Here is a 15,510-nt window from a genome sequence, read left to right on the forward strand (position 1 = left end):
ACGTGCGTGGGCCATGCCTTCCATGGATCACGCAGACACCTGTGCACGTGCGAGCACATGCCATGTCACCCTTGGGCAGGTGGCTCTAGCTGCGTGACACCCAGGGTCCATGGCCCAATAGGCACATGCTTGCGCGAAGAGACCTGACATGCTCCCAACCCCGGGGCGGGACCCAGCAGGATGCTTTCCCTCCACATGTCCCCTCTACACGGAGGCAGGGGACATCTCTCCCTCCCCCCCCCCGCCCCGGCCACACTATACATGGCACAGGGACATGGGTGCAGTCTTGGGGCAGCTCCCAGTCCCGGGAAGAGCCAGACATCCTGACCATGGCCTCTGTACAAGCACAGCGGCTCTGACGGTGCAGGACACGGTCACCCTCACGTTGCGGGGTGGGGAGAGGGCTGGGCATCATCCTCTGCGTCCCCAGGGAGAACTGACCACTTCTCTTCTTTCTCTACAGCTGCACCAGCTGCTCGTGCAGGGCGCACCACCCCGCCCGGGACATGCTCCCGCACCCGCGGTCTGCTCCGGACCGCCAGCATGGAGCAGGAGTACTGGGACCAGCACCTGGGGGCCCTGCGAGCCGTGCACCGCACACTGGAGGCCTGGATGTGGGCAGACCTCCAGCTCCGCCAGGAGCAGCTGGCTGAGGTCCGAGGGCTGAGCACAAACCTGCAGGTCCTGCTGCAGAGCATGGTGCCCCGTGCCAGTCCTGCGCCTGTTGCTCCCCCAACTGCTGTCCCTCCTCCCATTCCTGCCCCTCCTCCCACTTCTTCCTCCTCAGCCCCCACACCCTCTTCCTCAATGTCCACACCCCCCACCTCAACCTCCGCACCCTCCACCCCATCCCCCCAGGGACGCCGAGGCCCCCTCCCTCACTGTGCTGGGAGGCGGTTGGCCCGGTGAGACCCCCACCCCTGATCCTTCAGTTTCCCCACCCCCTCCTTTCCCTTGCTTCCCCCTTCCAGCTCCCTCCTCCCAGTTTTCCCCCTCCCCTCTCCCACCCTCTCTGTTCCCCTCTCCCACCTCCTTTTCCCAGTCTCCCCGAGTTTTGTGGAATAAAGAGAGTTTCTATTTTTGAACACAATTGTCCTTTATTTTGTACATCAGGAAGGGGGGTTAGGGAGGGGTAAGTGGAAGGAGGTATTGGGGGAATGGGGTACGAGCCCCCAATGGGGAGGACTGGGAAGGCTCTGCGGGCTCCTTGGGGTGGAAGCTCTCCTGCAGCCCCCCAATTGACACCCCCCCCCCCGGATGGCAGCCTGCGGCAAGTGCAGCCGGGCTGATGGCCGAGTGCTGTGATGTGCCGAGTGTGGGCACTCAGGGCACTCCAAGCCAGGACGGCTTTGCAAGCAGGGAACCCCTGAGAACGGCCTGTCCGGGGTGGGGATCGGGTCCCTTTAAGCACAGCCCTTGGCTAGCCTGAGACAGCAGCTCCACGCTCTAAGTCCTCATCTGATGCCCTGCCGGCACTGCTTCCGGCCAGCTTTAACCTCAGTTCAGGGTCCACTCAGTGTGGACATGCTAGTTTGAATTAGCAAAACGCTAATTTGAACTAGTTTTTAAGTCTAGATGCGCTAATTCGAATTAGCTTAGTTCGAATTAACTAAGTTAGTTCGAATTAGTGCTGTAGTGTAGACATACCCTATCTGATTTCTCAGTGCTCAGCCTCAAAGCAAACCCACACAACACTTTCAAAAGATGAGGCTAGGCGCTTTAATTCATTACTATGGTAGGCACTAAAATACTGCACTGAACAGAGACACTGGATTTATGGCTTATCACAACAATCCATAACGCAATAAAGCCCCTCCCGTGGCTCCTTTTTCCCACCAACTCCTTTCCTTTCTCCCCACTTCACCCTGAAGGGACTCCTGAAATATGTGTTACTACTCATGCTAAACAATCTGTCCCAATTTGTATTCAGATGTGACATTCAGAATATATTCCCCAGTTCTCAAGGAGAGCTGTGTGTGGCTTAAAAAGCTTCTCTCTCACCAATAAAAGTTGGCCCAATAAAAGAGGTTACCTCATCCACTTTGTCTTTCTAACATCCCGGAACCAATGTGGCCATAATAACACTGCATTCATGAGATTCCTGACACACAGAGAAGTGACAAGGTCATCACACACAAATCAGTGGTAACACTAGTAACAATATCAACATCTCTGATTACCCTTTATAAAGCACATATCGCTCATGGTTCTCAAAGTGCTTTACAAAGGAGGCTAGTATCATTATCCCCATTTTACAGGTGGAGAAACTGAAGCACAGAAAGGAAAAAGTAACTTGCCCCCAGTTACTGGCAAAGCTAGGAATAGAATCCCGGTCATCTGATAGACAAACCAATGAGATGGCTGCTGGATCACACTGCATTTTCCCTAAGTAAACTATGTAATGACAGTGTAATGAATGTCAAGTATTACAATATGAGTGTATTGTTCTCAGACACATCTGGCAGGGCAGGGATGGGGGGACAGTGCATCCTGCTAATATACTTGCGGAAAGGGCCTATTCATTTTTAAGTTTTTAAATCTTCAGTACACAGCAAATATTAATAAATTATCCTGACAACAGCTCTGCGGTTATGCCCATTTTATATAAGCAGCAACTGAGACAGAAAGAATAAGAGGCAGATCCTCATGCCCTGATAGGGTAACTCTCTGCTCCTCAAGAGGTACAAAGGGACCTTCGAGCCGCTCATAAGGGGCAGCAGAGGATTCTACTCTCTGAGACTGATTTACCTCCCTTGTTTAGGCATGGGGGAAGGGACAGGAAAGGGAAACATACAAAAGATGGGACCAAAGCACTCATGCTTGATTGGCTGGAGCAGTCCTATAGGACTACACCAATTCCAGAGCCATTTTCCATACTCTCTTTAGCTGGATTGAGTTGTTCTGAAAACTGCAGTCACTTTATACTGCAAGTGTTTTCACCTGTATGTTTGGTCAGGTGGTGGGTTGTGTTGTATTTGAGTGAGTTATAATCCCTCCCTTGCACAGTGTCCCATCAGAAGCTTGAGAAGAACAATGCCTCTATACTAGCCTGGGATGAGGGAATCAACTAATCAATCCAATCACATTAGCTATGTTTTTATGTTGGCATCCACCATTGCAACATCTGAACATTCGTGAACAATTTGCATGTGGGCTGGGAGAGAAAGGATCAGACTTCATTCTACTTTAAAAAAACACACATAAAAGGCACCCATTGAACATGCTCAGAACTAATTTTTCAAACGGCTGATAACTATTTTAATTGCCCAAGCAAAGCACATGCACCTCATGGATGGGGGGGGGGGGGGAAGAGGAGGAGGAGAAGAGAGAAATCAGACAGTTCATTTTTAAACATCATCAGTTCACACTGTAAGGGAGGACTTTAAGATTTGGCTCACTGTATACACGACAAAAAATGTTTGCACCTAACACAAACACATTTTTCAGGCCAGATGTGTTTGTGATTATAAATATAAGGTGATTTGAACTGTAAAATACTGAAAACATCTATGATGGGAAATCTGACAGTAACTGGGAGCCGAAGAAGTCCTTTGTGTACAATGCCATCCCACAAAGGTTAGGCAGTACTTAACATCAAAGTGTTTCCTGGTAGATAATATTATTGTAAGATCTTTTGATAAGCAGGGTGCTGTGGGTTCATGCACTTACTGTGAGGGAGCTCTGGATTATTAACTGCTTAAAATACTGGTTGAGACAGTGCAGTACTTTTACTGAACCTGCAGCAGAATAGTGCCAAGAGAATGCAAAACTCTAGAGTTGACTGACCTAAATTTCACTGAGGGACAAAAGGAAAAATTACTTCACATTTCAACCCTATTGTGAGGACTTAAATGGGAATTAGGAGATATATAAATCTCGCGCTAGCTCGTCTGCTGAAGGGTGAATTTTACAAAACTATAGTGTCTAAAAATGATCATGATGGTGGTGAATTTTTTCAGTATTACCAAATTTCACTCTCACTGATGCTGTTGTAAATCTGGAGTAATTCCGTTGAACTGTTACAGTGGAGCAAAATATTGGAGGAAATTTCAGTTTTTGTTGAAAACACCAAACTTAGAACTAAACTTTTTTTTTTTTTTTTGCTAAAATGCTTTCACATTTTTGTTGAAATAAACAAGATGTTTTCTTTGGAGGTTTAGAAAAAATGGAAAATTTTCAAAAGTTCCAGGAAAAAATAATTGGTATTTTTCAATACGAGGGCCTGATTCTGACATTGGCTGCATTCACGGGTGTTGCACGTAGGTGACCAAGGACAAATTTTGGCCATCACTATAGGGAAACGACAAAGATGTTTTTAAAACTCCTTTTTTTTTATTCAGTCTCCATTTCCTTATAAAAGTTTGTTTGGTGCAGGTGCTTATGTTGGATGGCAGTCCAGAGTTCATATTTCCCCCTTACTTTTAAAGATTGTATGTGGATATGGCATGTATGAAAAGTGATAGGGTTGCAGACTTAAGTCTTCTGGCTTCTCACACAAGTAATGCAGAGTCTCTCCATTCTGGCCTATCAGAGTATGTCTACACAGCAGGGCTAAAGTCAAATTAAGCTATGCAGCTTCAGCTACATTAATTGCATAGCTTAAGCTGAAACAGCTTAACTCGGCTTTAGGCGCTATCTACACAGCAGGAAGTTGAAGAAAGAACACTCTTCCTTTGACTTCCCTTACTCCCCATGAAAGGAGGTTTACCATAAGTTGGAGTAAGTCCTCCAGCTCAACATTATTTCAAAATAAAGGCTTGTAGTGTCGACATGCTCTTTGTTATTTCAGAATAACATTAGTTATTCTGAAATAACACTGCTGTGTAGACGTATGCTTAGCCTACGTCTATACTACAATGCTATTTCGGGATACTGGAGTATCTCAAAATAGCTATCCCGAGTCTTCACAGCAAGCCCATTATTTTGGGCTCACTATTCCAACGTCCCTGTAAACCTCATTAGATGAATACAGGATGTTTCGGAATAGCACTTTATTTCAACATTTGGCACTGTGTAGACAGGGCTAAATGACTAAATAACCTATTTTGAAATAGCATCAAAATAAGATACATAATCTGCGTAGCTGAAATTGCATATCTTATTTTGAGCTAGGGTGCAGTGTAGATGCACCCTTAGTGATGAGGAAGAACATCCTAGTATGGGTAGCAGAATAACTTAGTTTCCATAACTAATCAATCCTTGACCTGCTTGCAGAGATTATCAGTTTGTATCAACTGTGAACATTTATCTTCTTTAAATATCTGTACAACAGGCTGGACAGAACCACCAATTCATTTCATGGAAGCAAACTTCAGATAGTAACAATTTTAAGTCATCAGACTCCAGTCTCCTAAGACATCACTGGAAATTCCATACCCAGCATGGCAGTGTTAACTTTTACATTAAAACAATGGATGACTTGCAGCACAAACTCATGCATGCAAAACCTTCATGTATGTCACTACCAACTTCAAAACAAGTGATTATCATACTTGGAAACGGAGTGAGGTAGAAAACATGGTGACATTAAAAATTCATTTGGTGTAATAGTTTTGACATGAATATAAACATCTTTGCACCTGCTTTTGTAAAAACAAAATACAACCAGAGCTGCTTTAGAGCTTTGCTCTCATATTTTTCCCAGTCTCAGATTTGTTGTACAGTTGTGCTGATTGCATTGATAGAGGTTCTGTCAATAATATTTTTTATATTGTGGGAGGTGGATAGGATTTTAAACTAGCTATATGAAGTTACTGAAAATAATCAAAGAAAGGATTTTTCCAGAAATTTTGTGAAAAAGAATGTCAAAAATAAAAAAGAAGCCCATTTCAAAGAAGAACACAATGCCGATGAGTGTTCCCTGTAAGCTGAGTGCTTGGGTGGCCACCCAGTAGATTCAGATTCCTCCCAGCTGATTGGCACAGCACCCATAGCTTCCCATAGCCTGCAGCACACGTTTCTTTTAGTGATGCACATCTGCATATGCCTTAGTGCATGTAATAAAATTTATTCTGCACATGGATGGAAAACATTAGAGGGAAGATGGTTGCAGATAATTTATTATTTGCATTGTGGTAGTCCTCTAATGGCCTCTATCATAGCTCAGGGACCCATTGTGCTAAGTACTCTGTGTCTTCCACTACCTGAACATGACTGTGGGTCTCCTTAAGGATTTAGGACATGAACCTGCCAGATGCTATTGAAACCATTCCTCCTACCGTGAGATGTATTCACATTATTTCAGGAGTAAATCCAATGAAACTCTCAGCATCTGGTACAATCTGGCATTTAATTTCACCGGAACTTGGTCCAACCCGAACCATCCCAGACAGATGCCTGATATCTTCCCAGTGTTGTCTCTTTTCCCATTGGGATGGAAACTGAGGATGGCAAAGAGATGGAATAAAACTCCCTTTGCTCCCCCTACCAGGGTAATGCCTCCAGAGTGTTCTACCTCTCCAGTGCTCCTTTATTAATTCTGCAACGCTAAGCCCTCTGGGTCCAGGAAGGAACAAGAGTCCTTATAATACTCTAAGAACACAAATGCTGCTACTAACACCTGGGGAAAATGACCTTCTACCACTGTTATTCTTACACGGTAGATTAAATCATCCAGCTGTTTTGACAGTTCTTTCCTGCTGAATGTGGACCTGACCTACTTACAATTGAGTGTTGAACTATGGTAAGGCCTGGCTGGCTTCACTGAGTCTTCTTAAGATTTAATGCACTCAGTCTTGTTTTGAGCAGCAGGCCTCTTGTCTACCATGTCTGCTGCATGAAGAACAAAGCTGAAACCATAAATTCTTTATCCTGATATTAGCTTTCACTTGTTCTGGTTTAAAACACAGGACAAACATGACACATATTACGGAGATTATACCACAAAGTCCAATCTCCAGGATGAAGTTCATCTTGGAAAAATCTTATTCATTCAAGATGGATTGAATTCTGGGAATTCAGTCACCCTTATAGCCGACAGTGGCACAACACAACCAGTGCTCTTGCTAACAAACTTGATTAAGAAGTGAAACAAGTCTTTCCCCCACTTACTGTAATAAACATCACTAACTCAGAAATTATAGTAACAGATAAGGATGTTCTCCAGCTGACAAGTATCCATTTAATTCTTGTTAGTTGGGGGACACGGATGGAATAGTAATCACTGTGTTAAAATCCCACAATTTACCTTCATTGATGGAAAAGCAACATCTCTTGCCAACTGACATTACCAACATACAAATGCATCTATATTATCCACAGTGCACTGTCTAGAAACGCAACATCATGGCTTTGGTCCAAGTTGCTGAAGCACAATAATTATATCTCTTACGCAGATTCTGCCTCTGATGGATTATAAAATTTCATGTCTAGTTCTTAGTGTTTAAGGAGAATAGGAACACAGAGAAACAGTACAGCCTTAAATAGGTCACAATTGCTAATCAGGATAGAGCATTTGTAATTTGGTGCAAAACAAATAGGCATGAAAGATCTGCATTCCTTATGCGATGCTCTGTGTATTTTTCTTTTAGAAGACATTCAGTTCTTTTCTCTCTCCGATCCCTTTCAACCATGAATAAATTAACAATCACGTTATGTGAAATCTACAAAAATTAATGTCAACATTTATTACCATGAAATGTGGAGCAAAAAGTAATGCAATCTGAGCTTGGGAAAATACAACTGCCTAACTGATCCTATCCCGATCAGAAGGAAATATTAAAGGCATGATAAATGGTGACAGGATGATCAGGGATGTAAAAGAGGTCACCCAACACCACCCAGCACATTGTTTATCAGTTTTGTAAATCAGCTTAAAATACTTAAAACGTGCACGGTCTCACACAGGAAGCTCCTAATCCTCAAAAAATGTGGCTGCTGCTATTTGATTTGCCTTTTAGACACCACCTATCGTAGATTTACACTAAGAGATTACTGGGTACAGTCTGGCAATTTTTTTTCAACGTAGCAATGCCTGCAGAATTAATTTTGCGGGGGCTTGATTATGGCACGCACATTATATCACGCCCCTAGATTTGTATTACAGATCCGTGCCCCTCCTATACAACACTAAACTGGGTTTTAAAAGTTCAGTCAGTGGAGGGAGAGAGAGAGAGAGCAGACATCCAACCAACACTAGCAACAAGGAAATAACCACACCACTCAGAGTTCTTACAAATCAACGTATGTCATCTAGGAGACTCAGGCCAACCCTTTGGTTCTGAGGTCTTCCTCAGGGCAATTTATAGTCCACTGGAGATAGTCATTGCTTTGAGTTGAAACCTCCCTTCAGCATATTACCTGGTTATTCTTCCAGTATCACACAGTCTCTACCATTGGAGCGGGGAAAATATTCCTCCACTGTTTTCACCAAGGTACTTAGAAAAAAAAATCAACAAAATCATTCCTCTTTGGAAGGAAGGGTAAATAATCTTTCGGCAAAAACTTAGCAGTGGATAAGTGAAATTTAGGATCAAATCTAGACCTGGCATAGAAACAACTTCCAAGGAATTCAAGCAGAGTTGATGATTTAATTTGACCCATACTGGCATTCAACCTCTGCTTGCACTGTATTTCTCTGTATTGCCTGGACTGCAATGTCTTCTTGCTTATCTATGGTAGCGAACCAGTTTGGGATTTCAAGAAATACTGTTTACATATAAATAAGCTCCAGTTTATGGCATCACCTATGCAGCATACTATGCACCTCTTCTGTTAGTCTAGCAACAAGTGTGGACAAGAAGACCACTGTTGGCCCTTGTTATGGAGGTTCAAGGCATACAGAAGATGTCCCAGTATGAATTGATACAAGTGAATTGTTCTCACAAATCTTTCCAATATCCTGAGCCTCCTAAATTCCTGTTCTGCAGGAAACAGCCCAGGAAAGAGAAAATTAGTTTCTTATGTGTCCATTCACTGTGTAAGTCACAAAAAGTTGTTACTGTGGCAACAAGCATATCACAAGGTCTTTAGCTGAGAGTTCCCAGAAGAAGCTAGTTAAAGATGCACACACAGATCAATGTGACATGTGATGGTAGATAACTGGTAAATGAATCTTTATAGCAAATTTATGAACGTCACCATCCAATGGATGTCACAGAATACTAGAACTGGAATACTAGATCTGGAAGGGACTTCGAGAGGTCACTGAGTCCAGTCCCCTGCACTCATGGCAGGACCAAGCACTGTCTAGACCATCTCTGATAGATGTCTATCTAACCTGCTCTTAAATATCTCCAGAGATGGAGATTCCACAACCTCCCTAGGCAACTTATTATACACACACACACACACATATATACAGGGGAGGAAGAAAACTTAACTATGCAAGATATTGGACTATTATGCTATTCCCTTAAGGGAGAGCATCATTTTGGTGGCTCTTTACTTGGCATAGATAATCATCCAACTATTGACCAATTCAACAGATTCTGAATGAAATGAAGCAGATTTGCTAAGGAAGCAATGACTTTCTTTAGGCCCTGATCCAAAACCCGCTGGAGTCCACAAGAGTCTTTGAAAGTACTTCATGGGGCTTTGGATGTTTCCTCTAGATTGTAAGGTTCTGTATTTTTTGAAAAATAATTAGGGACCATAAAATAAATAATTAACAGTCCCAAATGTGAAAAATGATAGGTTTCCAAATTCTAATTGGTGCTAATGGGAGATCAGTACCTGTGAAAATCAGGCCACTCATAAGTGCTGAAATATGGAGTCTAACTTTCAGCATCTTTTTCAAAAATCTGAGCTGAAATGGTCAAAAAGTCCTTTTCTCTTTAGATCACCAGTTCAAATCTGACCTAACTTTGAAGTGAGTGGAAGGCATTACAGTGTGATGTCTGTTTGTCAGCCTGTTTATATATTGAAAAGGGATCTCTCAGAGGGCCAGGTAAAAGTATTTCTTGACAGGATGTTGTGGTCGGAAGGAGGAGCATTATGCTTTTTCTTTTGAATCCTCACTTTTGTAGTGGTTCAGATACACTTTGATGGTAGAATGATTTTGGTAATGGTCAATGCTTGAAAGGTTGTCTATGATACTTCCTCTATGGTGTTGGTGTATATATTCCCAGGAAACAGAAGGTGGCCCTTGAGTCTTTCAAGGATCCCTTTCACTAGTTAAATTCCTTCCTTCCTTCCTTCCCCACTGTAACATAATTAGCTGGGTGGCATATGAATTTTCCCTGAGTGGCCACACAAATTCACACACAGCTTACAAGGAACACTGCCTGCAACCAGCCTTTTAGGTATAATGATGGAATAGCCAGATGTGTTGATGGCTCACTAATAGGAATTCAGTCTCCCAATGGCCACCTCAGAAGACTTTTCACAGAGAGCATTCAGACAATGGAGATTGTTTGACCAGTGGGGGTGGACCCCACCCATCATGGAAACAAATCTTTCCAGGAATCTGGATGAAATCATAAAAGAAGGTAAGTGAAATCATTACTTGGCCTCTCCTCTCCGGTCCCCACAACTTAACACCTGGAAACATGTCTGAAGAACAAAGATTTTGAACTTGCGGAGGAGTGGTCCCACGTTGGAAAAGAATCCCAGCATATGTATTGAGGATCTGTGATTGGTTTGTACCATCTGTCAGGGTAAGAACCTCCTTGATTCAAATCCTGTTTAGTTAGTAGAACTTAGTCTGCAAATTTTTGTTTCTTAAGTAACCAACTCTGATCTCTATACCTGCTACTTTTAATCATTTAAACTCTATCTTTCTGTAGCTAATAAACCTGTTTTATATTTTATCTAAAACAGTGTGTTTTGGTTTTGGTTGAAGGGCTTGGGAAATCTTAGCTCAGTTTACAAAGGCTAGTGAGTGTCCTCTCCACATTGAGTGTGGGACAGATTGGCTAACAAATTTACATTGGCCAGGCTTCTGAGCAGAGCAAGATGGTACAGTTTGGGGATACAATAGTGGGGAGAATTCACTGGAGGCTCTCTACTGTTGGTGTATGAGTGGCTGCAAAATCATTCATGAGATTATTTGGCTAACCGTATAGTTGATACAAATTGTATCAACTATACGATTAGTCAATAAGCGCCTCTGCAGAGCCGCAGCAGAGGTAGCTCCAGAGGGGCTGACTTGAGCCGGGACTGAGCAGTCCTGGCTCATGCCAGCTCCAGAGCCACCTGTGCTGCAGCTCTGCATTTTAAATGTAGTAAGAGCCTACTGGCGCAAAGGTGCAGCGATCAGCGTGAGCTGGGACTGCTCAGTCCCAGCTTGCGCTGAGTCCAGCAGCCCTTGTTTATGGTAGACAACGTTGTCTGCCATGAAGAGGGCTGGTGCCAGAGCAGCCCCTGCTCATGGCAGCCAGGGCTGGCTGCCGTGAACAGAGGCTGCTCTGGTACCAGCCTCTGTTCATGGCCGCCAAGGCTGGCCACGGACATAGGCTGCTGCCTAAGCAGCCCCTGCCCACAGCCAACTATGTTCGCTGCAAACAGAGGTTGTTTGGTGGCAACAGACCCTGCCCGCAGGGGAGGGGAGGCAGCTCCCCGCTGGGACCCTTACGGACAAGGACTGCTTCACAGCAGCATCCCCTGTTCCCCCCTGCTGCCTCTGATAGAAGCAGCGGGGCGGGGAGGGGTGGCACTGGCTCTCTTAGAGGCAGCAAAGGGGGGACACTTCAGGAAGCATGGGGACTGCTTGAGTCTTTACTCGCCCTGTGCTCCCTGTGGCACTTTTGCTTTTGAAATATACAAGAGCCCTCCAGGGCTTTGCCTCTGTGCCCTGCTGTGCCTCTGCCTCTCCTGCCCCTCACAAAAATGGTGCTGGGGGATCCATCTTCATTGAGCCTCTCCTGAGGCAGGGTGTGATAGACCACAAGGCTTCCAGCAAGGGGCCTTGAAGGGCCCAGTAGGGGAGGAGGCATAGGCAGCACCATGGAGACGATGCTGGAGGGAACCAGCTTTTAAGCCAGCTCTCTTAGCACCAAATCCTGTCCCCTCCCTTCCCCCCACTGCCTCTCTCTGATAGAGGCAGCAAGAGGTGGGGGCAATAAACTAGTCAAGTCGACTATCCAATAAGTATTTGCTAGTTGCTTTCATCCCTACACTGAAGCATCCCAGCCTTGGAAACAGCCTTGATGGCTTTCATTTACACATTTAAAAATCATAAACCATTCCATACTCCATATGTCTAATTTTATACACAATAACGATACATATACCAAAATAGGATAAACAGATCCAGCGGATTAAGACATTAAGATTGATAGGTTACATGAGGCAATTTGGCCAAAGCATCTTTGACTTATGCATATTTGTGTTCCTAAGTCCATTTCATAAAGGATGGGGGTGTGGGGTCTGCCACAATATAGACACAAACACGCCAAGATCATCTTTTCATCCCTCAAGTGGCCTCCAGAAAGGCTGGTTGTTAGGGCAACAGGGTGAAAACTTGCCAGCTAGACCTGTTCTGATGGATACATTTATTTAGTGAGTGTTTATTAGGCATTACAACTTGAGAAAACATCTACAAAAATTCAAAGAGATCCATATCTAGAAAGGAATCTATTGTATTCCATCTCCTCACCTCAGGCCCCAGCTGTAGGAAAAGTCTTGACAAACAAGTAGGCTTTGCAGCTTGCATATCTGAACTGTGGATGAGAATTAAGAGTTATTCTCCAGGGCTGTTGGTGCTCTAGCAGACACGGATGACTCAATTCTAAGAGCTGTCAGTCAAGACCCTTTTCATGAGAGCTTGGGGCAGGGACAAGAATGGGGGGTGGGGGGAGAATGTTTTCCCACTATTCATAAGTATAAATACACTTCCCAACTGCATGTATGCCAGTATTCATCCACATAAATATATGCAGCGTGGACAAGTGTTTAAATAAAATGAAATAATGGACCAAAGTCTTAGCTGGTATAAATGGGTGTAACACCTTTGACTGGCCCAGTGTTTTATGAATCAGGGGTGATGGCTGATATCTTATTATGAATCAGCATTTACTGTAACTGTGGATTCCACCAGGAACGTTTGACAGATGGCTGTTGCAATAGATGCTTTACTTTTTTTCTCCTGTGATACAGAGTTTTATTGAAAGAATTCAGTAGAGCTGGCTGGACACCAACATCTCTTGACCATCTAAGAGCGAAAAAGGAGTCTTCTAGCAAATAGCATTGGTGAGTAGCTGGGACGATGAATTAACAATCTCTGACGTTTCCCTTCCCTCTGTTCTCAAAGATTTTAGTAACAAAGCTGGCAGGCTGAAAGGCCTGTGCTGTCAGGGGGGAATGCTGACGTCTATATTGTCAGTTCAGAAACAGAGCTTTTGCATTTACACAAATATGCCCATTCTCACTGAAGTCGTCACCTATAAAAATAATGCTGGAGTGTGCCTAGTGTCTGATCTCCACTTAGTTCTGAAATCAGTTTGCAGTTAATCAAAATATTAACCAACAAAGAGCAATTTACCCAGGTTTTTCTTTTACAAACAGGGAATTTTTAAAGAAAAAAAAATCTTTGCCCCCTAAAGTCAATAGGGCTGAATGAAAGTAACCCAGTGTACAACTTGATTTTCTATTTCCAAGGTACCCCATTAAAAGGCTGCAGTTTTCTACTCTTCAGGAGGCAAATTCATCCTGGTGCAAAGGGCTAACACCAGGCCAATGACCACTAAAGTGTCTCATTTATGGTCTCAAAAACGGGCACACTGAATAGGTCAGCGGACTTCGGTCACTCAGTCAGAGGTTATGGGCCTACTACAGAGATGGAGGTGGTGATGAGAGAGGTTCTATGCTCTGTAATGTGCAGGAGATCAGACTTGATGATCTTGCTAGTGCCTTCTAGCCTTAAAATCTAGGAATCTTGCACTGCCCCTCTCTGAGCTGGAACTCCCATGAAAATAAGATGAGTTATTCTTGGAGTGGCAAAGAGGGGGCTTATCAATGGGAGACTTGCCTTGAGGAAGGGGTGATGATGTATCACTATGACAACATCTGAAGAAGTGGATTTTGCCTATGAAAGCTCATGGCACCATCTGCATGCTTTGTTAGTCTTTAAGGTGTTACTAGACTATTTGTTTAAGTTTTTCAGCATAAAATATGTATTTCTGCTCTACTGAGATACAAGTTCCATTTTTATTTAAAAGTAGAGAAAATACATCCAGAGCCTAAGAAAATTAGGTAAATTTTGCATTGGGGTCACTGTGGTTAAAGCACCAGAGAAAGGTTTGACAGCATAGGCCAAACAGCGTGACAAAGGGCTCTTTCTTTCTTGTAAATATTCAGGGAAGCCTAGTCATCTATGGCTTTTAAACCATCCATAAATGTTAACTTTTTAATAAAGTTCAGCCCGGGATGTTTGTAATCCTCCTGATTTAGATGTTTTAATAATGTGGGAGTCCATCTTGGAAAGATGGTAACTGCCAAGGAATGAAAACTGTATCGGTGCCTACCTCAGGCCAGGGACCCAGACAGAAGAATGAAAATATAATAGTATTTGACAAATAACATACACACCTCTCTTTTTAAAATGATTTCAAAACAATTCAAATTATATGCAGCATTTTATTGTGTAAGACTCTTTCCCAAGTGAGGTAGCCCATTACATATTAACAGGGCTTGACAAACAATACAATCTACTCGCCCGTGGCAAGTAGATTTCAGCCGTGCGCCCCGTTCATTTGCAGCACGCGCATACGCATTGCGGCTCTTGCACATGCGCAGTATGGGACTGGTGAGCGGTTTTCTCTGCCGTTCGTCAAGCCCTGCATATTAATTCTCTATTTTGATATAATTAGTGGGGCTTTTCAATTTAATTACCTTAATTAATAACACTTTCAATTAAGTGTTTCACATTTCATTTACATTACTATAGATTAATAAGGCAGTCATTAAATGTTAAATTTATTAAACATCATTTGGGGCCTGTCCTAATGTGCCCTAAAGTCTACAATAATCTTTCTACATTAGTCTTATCAATAAACTAGGCAAATACAACTTAGATGGGGCTACTATAAGGTTGGTGCATAACTGGCTAGATAACCATTCTCAGAGTAGTTATTAACCGTTCACAATCTTGCTGGAAAGGTATAACAAATGGGGTTTCGCAGGGGTGTGTTTTGGGACCGGTTCTGTTCAATATCTTCATCAACTATTTACATATCAGCATAGAGAGTACGCTTATTAAGCCTGCAGATTATACCAAGGTGGGAAGGATTGCAACGGCTTTGGAGGACAGGGTCATAATTCAAAATGATCTGGACAAATTGGAGAAATGGTCTGAGGTAAACAGGATGAAGTTTAATAAGGACAAATGCAAAGTGCTCCACTTAGGAAGGAACAATCAGTTTCACACATACTGAATGGGAAGCAACTATCTACGAAGAAGTATTGCAGAAAGGGATCTAGGGGTTACAGTAGACTACAACCTAAATATGAGTCAACAGTGTGGCGCTGTTGCAAAAAAAGCAAATATCATTCTAGGATGCACTAACAGATGTGTTGTGAGCAAGACATGAGAAGTCATTCTTCCGCGCTACTCTGCACTGATTAGGCCTCAGT

The 15,510-nt window shown here is 43.3% G+C and overlaps 1 protein-coding gene across 2 annotated transcripts in view; it reads right to left on the reverse strand.

The window, feature by feature from the left end:
* The window catches only part of MAML2 (mastermind like transcriptional coactivator 2), a 314,884-nt gene that overhangs the window by 116,919 nt on the left and 182,455 nt on the right, over nt 1-15,510 (reverse strand). The window contains exon 1 of one of the 2 annotated variants that reach the window (XM_089775735.1): nt 12,536-14,071. The exons of the other annotated variant lie outside the window; for it this stretch is intronic. Coding sequence (XP_089631861.1) covers nt 12,536-12,592 — 57 coding nt within the window. The 5' untranslated portion in view covers nt 12,593-14,071. Of the gene's footprint in view, nt 1-12,535; nt 14,072-15,510 lie in introns of those variants that run through there. 2 annotated transcript variants of the gene reach the window in all.

Source organism: Pelodiscus sinensis, chromosome 1 (genome assembly GCF_052426305.1).
Source record: "Pelodiscus sinensis isolate ZL-2025 chromosome 1, ASM5242630v1, whole genome shotgun sequence".
NCBI classification, from domain to species: domain Eukaryota; kingdom Metazoa; phylum Chordata; order Testudines; family Trionychidae; genus Pelodiscus; species Pelodiscus sinensis.